Genomic DNA, 18,705 nt, shown 5'->3' with positions numbered 1-18,705 from the left:
ATAAAATAGACCCAAATTTAACGTTACTAGTTGTCTATGAACGTAAGAGACTACCTCACTTTTTATCATAGATGGTTTAGGAAAATATCTAGTGATATCATTTTGCATGAGATTAAGGGTTTATGACGGCCTTCTTGCATTTCCTTTCTTCAAATATCCTCTAGATGTTTGCCCATAATATAGCCATGGAAAAATCCTTCAAAAGATTGAATGTTGGGAATCCTTGTAACCATTCCTTCTCTATTAATTTGTTGTAGGTACTTGTAGTTCAAGTGTCGAAAAATTGCGTGTCCCAATGGACTCTCTTTGTTTGCATGTGTTACTAACATAATCTAAGAAGATTCGGAAGCAAAATGAAAAGGAATAAAACCTTGCGGAAAGGTCTACTTTACCTAGAATAACTATAGAGCCATTTGTCATCTTACAAATGCTAACAGTCTCAGGTGTAAATTCTACTGGCTTTCCTCTACAAAAATTCATTGTCTGGTAGACTCATAGTATGAGTATGGATTAAATAGGTCATCAAAGAAACCATTATCCCTATCTACTCTTCTTTTTCCACGTACTTTGATAAGGGTATTATCTCCCATAAGTATGGGAGGACCAGAAATGTTTCCATGGTCAAAAAGGAATCTCTTAAGGTATCCATATGGTGTGGTTCCACACTGTGAATAATTTAAGAATAATTGATCTAAACTTAAACATGAACACAAAAACTTACACATATAATCATAAACAGAGAGATGCAATAGAAAAAACCTTCATTTCATTAATAGAAGAATACTCAACTATGCTTATAAACATAATGGAAATAAGATAGTGTTGGCTATGTGGGGCTTGACCTAGGTTCAGATGTGATTTTAGCCAAGCAAATCCCTGTACCACTAGCCCTTTCTGCAACAGTCTATGGAACGCGGACTGAGGTCTCACTCGAAGCAGTATGGGAGGGTGCTAGAACAAAGGTTCGACACCGTGGGGATGTCTGGTAGGTGGCGATAGGGATGCAATCAAACCTCCATGCTTATTGGACACGAGCATGTTGCTTCCTGTGTTATTACCTTCATGCAGCTCTAGCCGCAGCACGACCCGTGTTAGTTACGCAAGTCTTCCTTAATTAAGTTCTAATTGCTAATTAATTAGAATTTTGTCATACATAAGCATTCATACCAGTGTTTATCAAGTGTAGACATATAAATAACTAGATAAAAATAATGCATAACATCAAAATATAGATCCACGAACAGATGGAATGTACTTTGAATCAAGCTTATCTTTATTAATAATATTTTTCATGTTCAATTCAATTACAGACCCAACTACGCCCTACGCACTTAGCTATAGGGGTCTGCGCACTGAGCTGGAGACTCTACTAGGCCTCTGTGCACTGAGCTGCAGAGCCTCTTCCTACTGCTGCGACCCAATACGCTTCAACTTCCCTTCATTCTATAACCATGCCTTCGCATCTATCTATTAGTTGCTTGCCAAAAAACTATCTTTACACTTAGAGCTTCTCTCTATTTATAAAATCCCATGGTCCGCGGACCATGGGTAGGTCGACACAACTTTACATTATTTTACAATTCTTAGGACGGACAACCCTATGACTCATCCTAGACTTTTGCACTCCGCGCCCACACTTTACGGAGTCTTATATTATAATTGACCAAAACTCAGGCTTTAAGCCCCAAAACCTACTGTGGGGGATCCCATGCCCAACAGGGCCCCAACACAATCATCATCATCATCTGTTGTTATGAATGGAAGCTTCACCCATTTTTGTGCTAGATCCTTGCATGCCCAGATATACAGGTTATGCATATCTACTTTGAACTCTGTCGAGCTCTGCAAGCTGTTATAAACTGTATGGAATAGGCACGGCCTTCGATTGATCCACATTTGGATGCTCGTCTCCATGAACACCCAGAACACCTTCGTCTTGCGAATTCTCTTCGCATCTTCCTAGCCCAGAGCAAGGTGTACCTCACGGCTTCAGGGAAATCATCCTCAATATTGGGAAACTGGCTATCCTTGGGTAGTTCCCCTACAACCAACAAGATGGATAAGAGAAACCATGCGTAGTGGAAGGTCTTACCTTACTCCTAGGCCTCCTTGAAGTTTTTCAGAAACTCCTCGTAGAGGAACTGCACCCAGTTGAACTGTACCCCCTCTGTGCACTGCTCTTCCAAAGCAATCACATACATTAGTACTTCGTCGGTGCGACATTTCCTCATCAACTTGTCGGCTAGCGGTTGGGTGGCTATGCACACCCCTTTGCCCTTAATTCTTGCTATTGCGTACCCCCTCTTTTTCTTCTCTAGTTTATACTTCGCCTTCATGGCTTCTGCGAGGGCCAAGTCACTACTAATTTCCCGCTATGGTCGCGGTGTGTGTCCTTTGAAGGGAAGTTAAGAAATTATGTGAATTAGGTTGGCCATGATGGGAATAGGCTCCTCCAACCAAATATACCCGTCATGCATTAGGAACGACAGCTGCCTGATGATGAAAATGTTGATTGGCGTGTGGTGGTAGTGGGGTATCCATCGTAGATGGAGTAAACCAACCTTCTGCACATCAAGGAGATTAACTTTGCCTCCCTTGAGAAGAAGTTTGCTGAGAGAGAGAAGGTTTCTTGGAAGAAGACAACTCCTTAGTCTTCTAAAGAAGTTGTGTGTATTGAAGATAAAGAGAAGAATCATACTCAAGATTCTTCTAGAGGAATAGGTGGCCGAAGAGGTAAAGGAAGAAGAGATTTTAGAGGCAGGGGTGGCAGACAGTTTCAAGGAGAAAAGCCTGATCTTCATTGCATATGTTTCAATAGAGATGGATATGATGCATCGACATGTAAGTTTCTTTAGGACAAAATTGAGTAGGAAATAAATGAGGCCAAAGGTAAAACCCTTGATGATGAGACAGGTTATACTTGTTTCTATGGCAGACTTGATGGATGGCACATTGCAGATATGATGGAGGTTGCTTCATAGACCTGGATTTGGCAGATCTTCCGTATATGCGCACATCTTCCATATATGCCCAGTTTCCGTATATGCGCACGTCTTCCGTATATGCCCAATTTCCGTATATGCGCACATCTTCTGTATATGCCCAGTTTCCGTATATGCACACATCTTCCGTATATGCCCAGTTTCAGTATATGCACACATCTTCCGTATATGCCCAGTTTCCGTATATGCGCACATCTTCCGTATATGCCCAGTTTCCGTATATGCGCACATCTTCCGTATATGCCCAGTTTCCGTATATGCGCACATCTTCCGTATATGCCCAGTTTCCGTATATGGGCACATCTTCCGTATATGCCCAGTTTCCATATATGCGCACATCTTCGGTATATGCCCAGTTTCCGTATATGCGCACATCTTCCGTATATGCACAGTTTCCGTATATGCACACATCTTCCGTATATGCACAGTTTCCGTATATGCGCACACCTTCCGTATATGCCCAGTTTCCGTATATGTGCACACCTTCCGTATATGCCCAGTTTCCGTATATGCGCACATCTTCCGTATATGCCCAGTTTCCGTATATGCGCACATCTTCCGTATGGGCATATACGGAAGATGTGCGCATATACGGAAACTGGGCATATACAGAAGATGTGCGCATATATGGAAACTGTGCAGACAGTTTCAAGGAGAAAAGTCTGATCTTCATTGCATACGTTTCAATAGAGATGGATATGATGCATCGACACGTAAGTTTCTTTAGGACAAAATTGAGTAGGAAATAAATGAGGCCAAAGGTAAAACCCTTGACGATGAGACAGGTATATACTTGTTTCTATGGCAGACTTGATGGATGGCACATTGCAGATATGATGGAGGTTGCTTCATAGACCTGGATTTGGCACATCTTCCGTATATGCGCACATCTTCCGTATATGCCCAGTTTTCGTATATGCGCACGTCTTCCGTATATGCCCAGTTTTCGTATATGCGCACATCTTCCGTATATGCCCAGTTTCCGTATATGCGCACATCTTCCGTATATGCCTAGTTTCAGTATATGCACACATCTTCCGTATATGCGCACATCTTCCGTATATGCCCAGTTTCCGTATATGCGCACATCTTCCGTATATGCCCAGTTTCCGTATATGCGCACATCTTTCGTATATGCCCAGTTTCCGTATATGCGCACATCTTCCGTATATGCACAGTTTCGGTATATGTACACATCTTTTGTATATGCACAGTTTTCGTATATGCGCACATCTTCCGTATATGCCTAGTTTCCGTATATGCGCACATCTTCCATATATGCCCAGTTTCCGTATATGCGCACATCTTCCGTATATGCCCAGTTTTCGTATATGCGCACATCTTCCGTATGGGCATATACGGAAGATGTGCGCATATACGGAAACTGGGCATATACAGAAGATGTGCGCATATACGGAAACTGTGCAGACATTTTCAAGGAGAAAAGACTGATCTTCATTGCATACGTTTCAATAGAGATGGATATGATGCATCGACATGTAAGTTTCTTTAGGACAAACTTGAGTAGGAAATAAATGAGGCCAAAGGTAAAACCCTTGACGATGAGACAGGTATATACTTGTTTCTATGGCAGACTTGATGGATGGCACATTGCAGATATGATGGAGGTTGTTTCATAGACCTGTATTTGGCAGATCTTCCGTATATGCGCACATCTTCCGTATATGCCCAGTTTCCGTATATGCGCACGTCTTCCGTATATGCGCAGTTTCCATATATGCACACATCTTCCGTATATGCCCAGTTTCCGTATATGCGCACATCTTCCGTATATGCCCAGTTTCCGTATATGCACACATCTTCCGTATATGCACACATCTTCTGTATATGCCCAATTTCCGTATATGCGCACATCTTCCGTATATGCCCAGTTTCCGTATATGCGCACATCTTCCGTATATGCCCAGTTTCCGTATATGCCCAGTTTCCGTATATGCGCAAATCTTCCGTATATGTCCAGTTTCCGCATATGCGCACATCTTCCGTATATGCTCAGTTTCCGTATATGCGCACATCTTCCGTATATGGTTTCCGTATATGCCCAGTTTCCGTATATGCGCACATCGTCAAGGATGTCGTATATTGCATACGTTTCAATAGAGATGGATATGATGCATCGACATGTAAGTTTCTTTAGGACAAAATTGAGTAGGAAATAAATGAGGCCAAAGGTAAAACCCTTGACGATGAGACAGGTATATACTTGTTTCTATGGCAGACTTGATGGATGGCACATTGCAGATATGATGGAGGTTGCTTCATAGACCTGGATTTGGCACATCTTCCGTATATGTGCACATCTTCCGTATATGCCCAGTTTCCGTATATGCGCACATCTTCCGTATATGCCCAGTTTCCGTATATGCGCACATCTTCCGTATATGCCCAGTTTCCGTATATGCACACATCTTCCGTATATGCGCACATCTTCCTTATATGCCCAGTTTCCGTATATGCACACATCTTCCGTATATGCCCAGTTTCCGTATATGCACACATCTTCCGTATATGCCCAGTTTCCGTATATGCGCACATCTTCCGTATATGCCCAGTTTCCGTATATGCGCACATCTTCCGTATATGCCCAGTTTCAGTATATGCACACATCTTCCGTATATGCCCAGTTTTCGTATATGCGCACATCTTCCGTATATGCACAGTTTCCGTATGTGCACACATCTTCCGTATATGCACAGTTTTCGTATATGCGCACATCTGCCGTATATGCCCAGTTTCCGTATATGCGCACATCTTCCGTATATGCACAGTTTCCGTATATGCGCACATCTTCTGTATATGCCCAGTTTCCGTATATGCGCACATCTTCCGTATATGCCCAGTTTCCGTACATGCGCACATCTTACGTATATGCCCAGTTTCCGTATATGCGCACATCTTCCGTATGGGCATATACGGAAACTGGGCATATATGCGCACATCTTCCGTATATGCCCATACGGAAGATGTGCGCATATACGGAAACTGGGCATATACGGAAGATGTGCGCATGTACGGAAACTAGACATATACGGAAGATGTGCGCATGTACAGAAACTGGGCATATACGGAAGATGTGCGCATGTACAGAAATTGTGCATATACAGAAGATGTGCGCATGTACGGAAGCTGGGCATATACGGAAGATGTGCGCATGTACGGAAACTGGGCATATACGGAAGATGTGCGCATATACGGAAACTGGGCATATACGGAAGATGTGCGCATATACGGAAACTGGGCCAAATCCAGGTCTATGAAGCAACCTCCATCATATCTGCAATGTGCCATCCATCAAGTCTGCCATAGAAACAAGTATATACCTGTCTCATCGTCAAGGGTTTTACCTTTGGCCTCATTTATTTCCTACTCAATTTTGTCCTAAAGAAACTTACATGTCGATGCATCATATCCATCTCTATTGAAACGTATGCAATATACGACATCCTTGACGATGTGCGCATATACGGAAACTGGGCATATACGGAAACCATATACGGAAGATGTGTGCATATACGGAAACTGGGCATATACGGAAGATGTGCGCATATGCGGAAACTGGACATATACGGAAGATGTGCGCATATACGGAAACTGGGCATATACGGAAACTGGGCATATACGGAAGATGTGCGCATATACGGAAACTGGGCATATACGGAATATGTGCGCATATACGGAAACTGGACATATACGGAAGATGTGCGCATATACGGAAACTGGGCATATACGGAAGATGTGCGCATATACGGAAACTGGGCATATACGGAAGACGTGCGCATATACGGAAACTGGGCATATACGGAAGATGTGCGCATATACGGAAGATGTGCCAAATACAGGTCTATGAAGCAACCTCCATCATATCTGCAATGTGCCATCCATCAAGTCTACCATAGAAACAAGTATATACCTGTCTCATCGTCAAGGGTTTTACCTTTGGCCTCATTTATTTCCTACTCAATTTTGTCCTAAAGAAACTTACATGTCGATGCATCATATCCATCTCTATTGAAACGTGTGCAATGAAGATCAGACTTTTCTCCTTGAAACTGTCTGCACAGTTTCCATATATGCGCACATCTTCTGTATATGCCCAGTTTCCGTATATGCGCACATCTTCCGTATATGCCCATACGGAAGATGTGCGCATATACGGAAACTGTGCATATACGGAAGATGTGCGCATATACGAAAACTGGGCATATACGGAAGATGTGCGCATATACGGAAACTGTGCATATACGGAAGATGTGTGCATATATGAAAACTGGGCATATACCGAAGATGTGCGCATATACAGAAACTGGGCATATACCGAAGATGTGCGCATATATAGAAACTGGGCATATACGGAAGATGTGCACATATACGGAAACTGTGCATATACGAAAGATGTGCGCATATACGGAAACTGGGCATATACGGAAGATGTGCGCATATACGGAAACTGGGCATATACGGAAGATGTGCGCATATACGGAAACTGGGCATATACGGAAGATGTGTGCATATACGGAAGATGTGTGCATATACTAAAACTGGGCATATACGGAAGATGTGCGCATATACGGAAACTGGGCATATACGGAAGATGTGCGCATATACGGAAACTGGGCATATACGGAAGACGTGCGCATATACGGAAACTGGGCATATACGGAAGATGTGCGCATATACGGAAGATGTGCCAAATCCAGGTCTATGAAGCAACCTCCATCATATCTGCAATGTGCCATCCATGAAGTCTACCATAGAAACAAGTATATACCTGTCTCATCGTCAAGGGTTTTACCTTTGGCCTCATTTATTTCCTACTCAATTTTGTCCTAAAGAAACTTACATTTCGATGCATCATATCCATCTCTATTGAAACATATGCAATGAAGATCAGACTTTTCTCCTTGAAACTATTTGCCACCCCTGCCTCTAAAATTTCTTCTTCCTTTACCTCTTCGGCCACCTATTCCTCTAGAAGAATCTTGAGTATGATTCTTCTCTTTATCTTCAATACACACAACTTCTTTAGAAGACTAAGGAGTTGTCTTCTTCCAAGAAACCTTCTCTCTCTCAGCAAACTTCTTCTCAAGGGAGGCAAAGTTAATCTCCTTGAAGTTTCACTTGCTTGCAATGACTCAAGATAATTTGAATAAGTAGGATATAGTGCATTGACATAAGCTATAAGAGGAATGTTTATTTGAACACCAGTGGTTTTGATATCATGCATAATAGATCTTACTTTTGATGCTAAAGCAAGAGGATCATCATTTTTCAATTCAAGACTGAATAATTTAATCATCAATTGGACAACTTCAAGTTGAGAGAGTGAGTCATAAAGTTCCTTCAACTTATGTAAGGCTTCAAAAGAATTTGAAAATGGTGCATTATGACGACTCACCTCTTCATTTACAGATGATGCAATCAAGGCATAGGCATTTTTGTTCTTGTTTTCCCAAATGGTAATCTTCTTATCCGAGGTGGCCTTTGCAGGTTCATTCTCTCCTTCTCATATACACACTCCTTTCCACAACTCATTGAAAATGAGAGTTTGTTTTATCTTCCTTGACCAATCAGGATAGTTCTCTTTTCCCAGTAGAACTACTCCAACAATAGATATCATTGAATGTATTAAAAATGTACTTTGCTTCCAATATATCAAAAAATTGTACTTCTGGTGGAAAATATATGCAGTTCTAGTGGCAAAAAATGCACTTTTGGTGTAAAAATAGTAAAAATTGCACTGATATATAGGAAAGAGGTATTACTTAGGGGAGGTTGTATATGGGGGAGAATGATGTGGGGGAGGTTGAATTGAGATTCGGTATTATCAGTGTGGTGGGAGCATTGTATGGGAGTCGACTAGGGGAGCAATGCGTTATAATGAGCAATTGCAGCCGAGTGACCCAAGCTCGAGGGAGAGGTCCGAGAGGACAAGGCTCTGAGCAACTGTTGAAAATGTGAGTAGGAGGGTGGAGGGGAGGAGTTGGGTTGTGCGGTAACGAGGAGCCACAATGGGTGACCAGTGGAGATTGTGTACAGTGTAGGGAATCCTGAGGTCGATCTTGGGACAAGTGTGTGGGAGGTATCACTGTAGGATGCCATGATCCAGGTGGATGTTGGTGGCCACCCACCTATCCCACTTGGACCCCCACAACTGTCTCTTTTAGTTTTTCAGTTTCCGTAATTGTAGCACAATTCACTATTTTTAGGAGTTTTTCGGGTCCTGACTATGGTATGGTTCGCTGCAGTGACTCAAATCTTCTGTATATGCACAATTTCCGTATATGCACAATTTCTATATATGGAACTTGCACATATATGGAAATTATGCATAGAGAAATTGTGCATATACGGAAATTGTATATATACGGAAGATATGTGCATATCTTCCGTATATACATAACTTTCTTATATGTGCACATTTCCGTATATGCACATTTCCATCGGAACGCATCTCCGTCGTCGATCTGGGGGCCCCAGATCCTATGGTCATCGTTCATATCGGGCGAGTAAGTAACATGATGTTTACCCGTCTGATGTGAACGGTTTCCTCTCTCTTCCGCCGGACGCGTGGCACCCATTGTGTGGCATCGGGCGGGACTCGGTTGAAACCACTTACCGCTCGAAGCCCTTCCGATATTCTGCCGGTTTTTGTGGGCCCCGCTTCTGACGAAATCGGTGCGATATCCGTTGCATTTTATGGTTTTTCGGGTCCGGGCGTTCGGGGCTTTTCCTTCTTCGATGGGTTTTCCTTGCGATATGTCGCTAATCACATATCAGAAACTACCCCCGTTTCTTGAAATGACCTCCTATTCTGCTAATTCGTGATAGTGCACATTACCATGGGCCGCCAAGAAGGCATTAATGACTCAAAATTTGGGGGAATGGTCAAATTAAAATTCAAAAGATGCTATAAGATCCCCAGGGCTAGCCTTGAGGCAACACTTGGTTGTGTGAGAATTGACCAGTTACAAAGAATAAGCATCGCGTACTCTTACCACCTTTGACTATAGACACGATGACCGCTGCTAGAACAAGAGTGCGATTCGTCGAAGATATCGTGGAGCCCGATATGGCCCATGAGGAGCCTAGAGAGGCAGCAGTTTCACTAGAAGTTCCAAAATCACCACGAACGCCATGACCATAGAAAGATAAGAAGATTATGGGCCGAGTCCTTGTATCCCCAAGAAAACCACGGTTTGGCAAATTCTCAATGGTAGAAAAGGGAAAATCCATCACTATTGAATCAGATGAGGAGGAGAAAGACTTGCAAGCTCTAATTGCTCAAATTTAGGTGCAAGACAATGAGGCAAATCATGTCTCACCAATGCCTTTCGAAACAAAGTTACTTACATATGTCCCCCCATGGAAATGGAAAGCCAAGATACTGAAAGGCCTGGAGGCCACAAGGAGTGCGCTCTAGACCCTACTCCTCCCTGAAAGTATAACGTTTGAAGGTCTACCTTTGGGACGAATACCTACCATGAATTTCGAGGACTAGGACCTCATGGGTAGCGAGAAGTTCCCACAACTGGCCACAGAGAGGTTAATGAAGCAGAAATGGTTGCACGATGTGCAGAAGGTTGGTTTACTCCATCTACGATGGATACCCCACTACCACCACACGCCAATCAACATTTTCGTCATCAGGCAGCTGTCGTTCCTAATGCATGACAGGTATATTTGGTTGGAGGAGCCTATTCCCATCATGGCCAACCTAATTCACATAATTTCTTAACTTCCCTTCAAAGGACACACACCGCGACCATAGCGGGAAAAAGTAGTGACTTGGCCCTCGCAGAAGCCATGAAGGCGAAGTATAAACTAGAGAAGAAAAAGAGGGGGTACGCAATAGCAAGAATTAAGGGCAAAGGGGTGTGCATAGCCACCCAACCGCTAGCCGACAAGTTGATGAGGAAATGTCGCACCGACGAAGTACTAATGTATGTGATTGCGTTGGAAGAGCAGTGCACAGAGGGGGTACAGTTCAACTGGGTGCAGTTCCTCTACGAGGAGTTTCTGAAAAACTGCAAGGAGGCCTAGGAGTAGGGTAAGACCTTCCACTACGCATGGTTTCTCTTATCCATCTTGTTGGTTGTAGGGGAACTACCCAAGGATAGCCAGTTTCCCAATATTGAGGATGATTTCCCTGAAGCCGTGAGGTACACCTTGCTCTGGGCTAGGAAGATGCGAAGAGAATTCGCAAGACGAAGGTGTTCTGGGTGTTCATGGAGACGAGCATCCGAATGTGGATCAATCGAAGGCCGTGCCTGTTCCATACAGTTTATAACAGCTTGCAGAGCTCGACAGAGTTCAAAGTAGATATGCATAACCTGTATATCTGGGCATGCAAGGATCTAGCACAAAAATGGGTGAAGCTTCCGTTCATAACAACAGATGATGATGATGATTGTGTTGGGGCCCTGTTGGGCATGGGATCCCCCACAGTAGGTTTTGGGGCTTAAAGCCTGAGTTTTGGTCAATTATAATATAAGACTCCATAAAGTGTGGGCGCGGAGTGCAAAAGTCTAGGATGAGTCATAGGGTTGTCCGTCCTAAGAATTGTAAAATAATGTAAAGTTGTGTCGACCTACGGACCATGGGATTTTATAAATAGAGAGAAGCTCTAAGTGTAAAGATAGTTTTTTGGCAAGCAACTAATAGATAGATGCGAAGGCATGGTTATAGAATGAAGGGAATTTGAAGCGTATTGGGTCGCAGCAGTAGGAAGAGGCTCTGCAGCTCAGTGCACAGAGGCCTAGTAGAGTCTCCATCTCAGTGCGCAGACCCCTATAGCTAAGTGTGTAGGGCGTAGTTGGGTCTGTAATTGAATTGAACATGAAAAATATTATTAATAAAGATAAGCTTGATTCAAAGTACATTCCATCTGTTCGTGGATCTATATTTTGATGTTATGCATTATTGTTATCTAGTTATTTATATGTCTACACTTGATAAACACTGGTATGAATGCTTATGTATGACAAAATTCTAATTAATTAGCAATTAGAACTTAATTAAGGAAGACTTGCGTAACTAACACGGGTCGTGCTGCGGCTAGAGCTGCATGAAGGTAATAACACAGGAAGCAACATGCTCGTGTCCAATAAGCATGGAGGTTTGATTGCATCCCTATCGCCACCTACCAGACATCCCCACGGTGCCGAAACTTTGTTCTAGCACCCTCCCATACTGCTTCGAGTGAGACCTCAGTCTGCGTTCCATAGACTGTTGCAGAAAGGGCTAGTGGTACAGGGATTTGCTTGGCTAAAATCACATCTGAACCTAGGTCAAGCCCCACATAGCCAACACTATCTTATTTCCATTATGTTTATAAGCATAGTTGAGTATTCTTCTATTAATGAAATGAAGGTTTTTTCTATTGCATCTCTCTGTTTATGATTATATGTGTAAGTTTTTGTGTTCATGTTTAAGTTTAGATCAATTATTCTTAAATTATTCACAGTGTGGAACCACACCATATGGATACCTTAAGAGATTCCTTTTTGACCATGGAAACATTTCTGGTCCTCCCATACTTATGGGAGATAATACCCTTATCAAAGTACGTGGAAAAAGAAGAGTAGATAGGGATAATGGTTTCTTTGATGACCTATTTAATCCATACTCATACTATGAGTCTACCAGACAATGAATTTTTGTAGAGGAAAGCCAGTAGAATTTACACCTGAGACTGTTAGCATTTGTAAGATGACAAATGGCTCTATAGTTATTCTAGGTAAAGTAGACCTTTCCGCAAGGTTTTATTCCTTTTCATTTTGCTTCCGAATCTTCTTAGATTATGTTAGTAACACATGCAAACAAAGAGAGTCCATTGGGACACGCAATTTTTCGACACTTGAACTACAAGTACCTACAACAAATTAATAGAGAAGGAATGGTTACAAGGATTCCCAACATTCAATCTTTTGAAGGATTTTTCCATGGCTATATTATGGGCAAACATCTAGAGGATATTTGAAGAAAGGAAATGCAAGAAGGCCATCATCAACCCTTAATCTCATGCAAAATGATATCACTAGATATTTTCCTAAACCATCTATGATAAAAAGTGAGGTAGTCTCTTACGTTCATAGACAACTAGTAACGTTAAATTTGGGTCTATTTTATTAAATCCAAGTCAGAGGTCTTTGAACTTTTCCAGGACAATAAACCACATGTAGAAAAAATAGGAAAGGCATCAAAATGTTGCACATAGAGAATAGGGGGGAGTATGTGAACAAAGGCATGGAAAGGCTTTGTTCAGATGGAGTTATCTAGTTACAACACATAGTGTCATACAATCAATATGATGTGGTATAAAGGAAGAATAGGAGACTAAAAGAAATTACCAACTGCATGATGCATGCAAACTCATTACCTTCAAAGTTATGGTCTAAAATAATCAACTATGTTTCTTACATCTAGAACAAAGTACCACATGAATCCACGAAACACAAAACTCCTTATGAGTCATGCTGCACTAAGAGATCGGAAGTCACCCATCTCCATATCCTTGGATCATGAGAATGGGATTAAATATCATTGGATAGGTGAAACTATTTAGAGCCACAGAGTAAGGAGTGCATGTTCGTTGGATATTCAGAAGGATTCAAACGAGGTAGGTTGTTAGATATGTCCACAAAAAACTATAAAGTTTGAAGAAGATCCTCTACATGCAACTCCATAGGAACCTGCTCCATAACCTCCACCACTTCCATATGCCAGTATTCAAGATTATGATTCTTCTTACACTTGAAATGAAAATTCCAAACCTATTGAGCAAGTAGTAGAAGATTCAGATTCACCACCACCATTGACATAGAACGGGTGCATCACAGTAATTTGTTAGATTATCTTTCCAAAATATATTAAGTGGAAGAAATTCAACATGCACTTATAGCAACGGAACCATGCATGCCCTTGTATTATTATGTGATATTATCTTCTGATCCTCAATTTTATGAAGAGGATAAAAGAAATCCCAACTTGGAAGCAACAATGAATGAGGAATACAATTTGTTCATTTTGAACCACAAATTGGATTTGGTTCTATTTCTAGCAAGTCCAAAGCTTGATCATTGTGAATGGATCTAAGAACGAGAATACTAGAAAATTATTGGGAATTAGGATATACCAAGGGAGGTGGGGGCATGAATCAATATTTTACAAATTGTACACTCCTTTAACAAATCATTCAATCTAATAAAATTGGCAAATAGCAAGACCTTATTCACATGACAAATGTACATAGTGATTTTACTTGGAAACGAATCCTAGAGAAAAACACAAAGCTTATTTTTATTATGATGTAAATCAGAAGCCCCAGCTTTGATTACATCAATGTTTATAAGGACCTACTCACAAGAGGGACTAACCCCTTCAGATCTACACGCACCACTTGTACCACTTGCTCTCATACCATTTGTACTACGCACCACTTGTACCACTTGCTCTCATACCATTTGTACTACTGGTATAAAAATTTAATTTGGTACCACTTGTATCACTTGTATGATACCCAATAGAAATATTGGGAGTGAGAAAACAATTGTTATCTTGGTGTTCTTCTAAAGTAATTAGTGTAGGGAATACAATGGCCATATGAGAGAGAACAATATGCTTCCATTAATATGGAATCATTGTGCACAACTGCCTCTATGACTGTACAAAATTTAGTTTAAATTTATTCCAAAAGATATCTTTTACATTTTTTATATCTCTATATATACCACTTTTATCAATGGGGAAAAACTTTCTAATAAGCCCTCTTCACATTAATTGGACTCATACAACTCCGTAAAACTTATTTAATAATGATGAATTGCATTGCATTACAAGAATGATATTTTATCCACCTTGAAGAGCAAAGGTGTTAGAACCCAAACAAAGATTCACACATATCTTCTATTAGGAAATTTTGCACTCACTAACCTCCAATGGAATAATAATTGAAGGAACATTTAAAAAAGAACAAAGAAGACATAGTTATACACCAAACAAAAGTCACACTATATTTTATTAATTAATCAATAGTTACATATATCAAAATAGATCATTGATCATAATTACTAAAAATAGCTAACCTAAAAGCTCACAACAATTAACAATGTGTAACACACATGTAATACACATGGAACTATTACTTCCAAGCCCTTCCCTTAATGTTTACATGTCAAATATTAAAATCACAAATTACAATAGCAATATTGATCTTTGTTTTGTTGATCTTCATTAACACCTACACCCACAGTGGAGCCTCACATACTACCCTCTCTCTCCGCCAAAACTTCAAGCATATCACTTGACTAATTTAACAGCTTGTGACCATCATTGACATACTTGTACGACCAAAGGCTCTTGACTACAAAGAAAAATAATTTGTTATTGAATCACTGTATGGACTTACTTCTATCTATCAAAATGCATTGAATTGCAATTTTCATAGTTATATAATTAAATAGTTTGGGTAGTGTGTATATTGAGAAGTCAATCATACAACTTGACAATTTTTAACATACACAAAAAGATAATTACAATTTTGATAGTTATATAGTTAAATGGTTTTGGTATTTTGTATATTGAGAAGTCAATCATACAACTTGACTATTTTTAACATACACACAAAGATAAATGATAATTGTTAATCTTGAAGCATTGAAAAAACAATTTGACCACCCACATATAATGGAATATAAACATAACCAAATTAGTGATATGTTTTATTGGAACAAAATAACATAATGACTAACTCAAACTATGTTACTTTATTCAATACAAACTATGTTACTTTATTCAATAATAACTTTCAGTTCATCATTACACACTTCAATAATAATAATGACATATTGCAACATAGGAAAACTGGAACCCACACCACAAAGTTTTACGAGGATTTCATACAACTTCATATACATACACGAGATCCCACTCAAAATGTAAGATCTCAACCCTTCAAAATAATAACGATGATGTTCCCTATTTAGCTCTGGATATCACATCTGATCTGGTATGGGTTCAACAATTCCACTAATGGATTCGTCACTAGTGGCAACTTGACTATATCCACATCAAATCACAATAAGGCAATGATTGCTTCTTCAATTAAATAGTAGAACAACACACATGCACACAAAAATATAAACACATGAAAAATACACAATCACCTTCCTGCACTATCTCATATATAATGATTTAAACTTGTAGAATTTGCATAATTATAGCCTCTCATGGTGGAACTAACTCTGATACCAATTTGGAAAAACTACCAAAGACAAACATAAAAAACTACCAAAAACAAACATAGTTACACACCAGAGACCAATCACACTATACTTTATTGGTTTATTGATAAAAGCATAGTTACATAAATAAAAGTAGATGACAGAGTAAATCCAATAAAAACTCTCAACCATTAACAACCAACTCGTAATACACACCTATGTTACACACATCTATAACATAGATGTAAAAATTATTTCACAACAAATTATGTTGTTGAACATCATTTCTTATTACTGCACTTTAATTTCCATTCCATTCTCCTCGTTGCTTAATACTACACTTTAATTTCCATTCCATTCACGTTTAATGTCCATTCCATAGTATAAGCTTTTGCCTGCCCATAAAATCCCTTTTCCACTTCGCTCATTTAAAAACATATCCCTTTTCAACTTGGCTCATTTGATCAACGCGGCCTTGTTCCTTTTCCACTTGGCTCATTTGATAAACGTCCTGTACCTTTGCCTCTTTTTCTGGAGGAGGAGACGATGTAGCACTGTCGTTGTTCGTATTCTTCCAGTCTTTGTAAATAACATACAGAATCAACTGCAATGCTCCGAGGAAACTTCCAGACCCATTTGGTACCTGTGGATCCATAAAACCATTGAAAAATTTAACACCTCCATCTCATAAATACAGCGCTAACATAGAGTTACACTAGAATAGAGTTACCCAAATTCGGGTTTTATAAGGATTTTAGGTTGCAACGGTAAAGATTGCAGGTAAAGGCATATAATAGAGAACTGAACGTGTAATGCTTAAAAATATTTACTTTATTCTTTGTTACTTGTAGATTTTAAAGGATATTACACTGAATTAAAAGTATTATATCTACAGCTTTGATTTCGATCATGCTATGCAGTCATGTTTAATGATGTTCTCGGACAAGTAATTTGAATACTTACCTATTTTATTTTGTTATACAATTTTTACTTCTGTAAAAGATCTTTATGATGAAGGTTATTCAATCATGAAACAGATTTTTTTTTTATCTAAGTTACCCAAAAGGTGAATGTTTATAATTGTCGTGCAAATATATTTATCATCTATGGTAAGTATTGTTAAACGTACATAAACGAATGGATCGTTTCCCAAGAGGCCGAATATGAACCAGGAGGTGCCGCATAGGAATACAAAGAGAGACAGGAAGAACGGCATATACTTTACGCTCTTCGTCTTAATCACCAACCTCTGCACATCATCGAAATCGCGCTTCAGGTCACTTCACATATCATACTAAGGCATAAATGTAAATTGTTGAAAAAAACCGCATTCTCTTGACCGTTATGCTGACTTAAACAATGCTCACTGAAAATTGGTTTTGCTAAAGAGGAAGTAGAGAGATTTACCATTACTGACAGAGGAGACCCGTACATGCAGATGGAGAAGATGGCGCAAACGAAGCCGCAAAATAACCTCCTAACTTTTCCGTGCATTGCCAAGAGCGATACCAGGACAACCATTGCAAAAAAACTGAGAACAGCTACCAGAAGGCCAAATATCTTCCCCTGTTTCATCCACCGTCATTCAAATGGGCATCACCCTGCTCAGAAACAAATTTATTAATCAATACTATACTTACCCTGTATTTCTTGTCACGAATATAGCAGATGAACACAACTGCGTAGAAGAATTCTATGACGGCCCCAGTTCCGTTAACCGTGCTCATTAGAAGGTTATTGGATGATACAAACGGCATGCCATACCATCCAGAAAGCAAGCAATTCAAAAGCGTGGAAACATACGGAAATCCAGAGAACTGTTCTGTCGATTTGTTTTTAATAATCTTCCAGAAAGTAATTCTGCAAAGTACCAATAGGATCATAAACAATTACGAATTATATATGCATCAATATGTTTCCTCATTAAATGACTACATAAGTTGGGAAAACTCACAAAGGAACTAAGAAGAGTATCAGGGCAGTGATGTTGCCTGTCATGAAAGAACAAATGAAACATTAAGAAACCGGAAACAAGCTTCTTGCATCCAAGAAATTAAAGTGGATAGAGCGTGTATACGCACCGAAGATGCCGAAAAGGAAATGTATATTAAACATTTTACTATCTTCGGTCCGATCGGCGCTTGTATAAGTGTTTAGATTCCGTAATCACTTCGCTACAACAATCGATTAACGGAGTGGAACCAGATCATCGATGAGCAGATGCTTCTGTCATTCATGAACAACACCAGATTATTTGCGCGCATTGAAATTCAAATTTCAAAGTTTGGAGGGTTTTCAAACTTCAATCGTATATGTATCGTATACAAAGGTGCATCCCGCTCAAAACTCAAATCTGAAATTTGAAATAGAGGGACTGTTGCCGCAACAAATACGATCTGATGGGAGGCTGCGGGTGGCTGCGGGCAGGGTCGCCGGGGTTTCGATGGGCAGTCGGGAGAGGG

At 40.1% G+C, this 18,705-nt stretch overlaps 1 protein-coding gene across 1 annotated transcript; it reads right to left on the bottom strand.

The window, feature by feature from the left end:
• Nucleotides 1-16,334: 16,334 nt before the first annotated feature.
• LOC149261503 (bidirectional sugar transporter SWEET1-like) lies at nucleotides 16,335-18,460 on the bottom strand. The gene is made up of 6 exons (XM_089381911.1): nucleotides 18,325-18,460; nucleotides 18,198-18,234; nucleotides 17,884-18,103; nucleotides 17,651-17,809; nucleotides 17,373-17,492; nucleotides 16,335-16,886 (listed from the first exon to the last, which is right to left on the bottom strand). Exons 1-6 carry the CDS (start codon nucleotides 18,356-18,358, stop codon nucleotides 16,668-16,670), a joined length of 789 nt encoding a protein of 262 aa, XP_089238037.1. The 5' UTR covers nucleotides 18,359-18,460; the 3' UTR covers nucleotides 16,335-16,667.
• Between the last annotated feature and the right edge of the window lie 245 nt (nucleotides 18,461-18,705).

Source organism: Pinus tabuliformis, chromosome 6 (assembly GCF_031772625.1).
Source record: "Pinus tabuliformis cultivar Carrire ecotype Pingquan chromosome 6, CPIR1, whole genome shotgun sequence".
NCBI lineage: Eukaryota > Viridiplantae > Streptophyta > Pinopsida > Pinales > Pinaceae > Pinus > Pinus tabuliformis.
This window is presented reverse-complemented; position numbering and strand designations above follow the sequence as displayed.

Bases quoted from the DNA above. Each gene is read 5' to 3' on its own strand.
- LOC149261503 (XM_089381911.1), bottom strand. From the start codon at position 18,358: ATGTTTAATATACATTTCCTTTTCGGCATCTTCG. The intron at 18,235-18,324 runs GTGCGTATACAC...CTTTCATGACAG, and splicing joins TTTCCTTTTCGGCATCTTCG to GCAACATCACTGCCCTGATA. The intron at 17,493-17,650 runs GTAAATCTCTCT...GATGATGTGCAG, and splicing joins GGTCTCCTCTGTCAGTAATG to AGGTTGGTGATTAAGACGAA.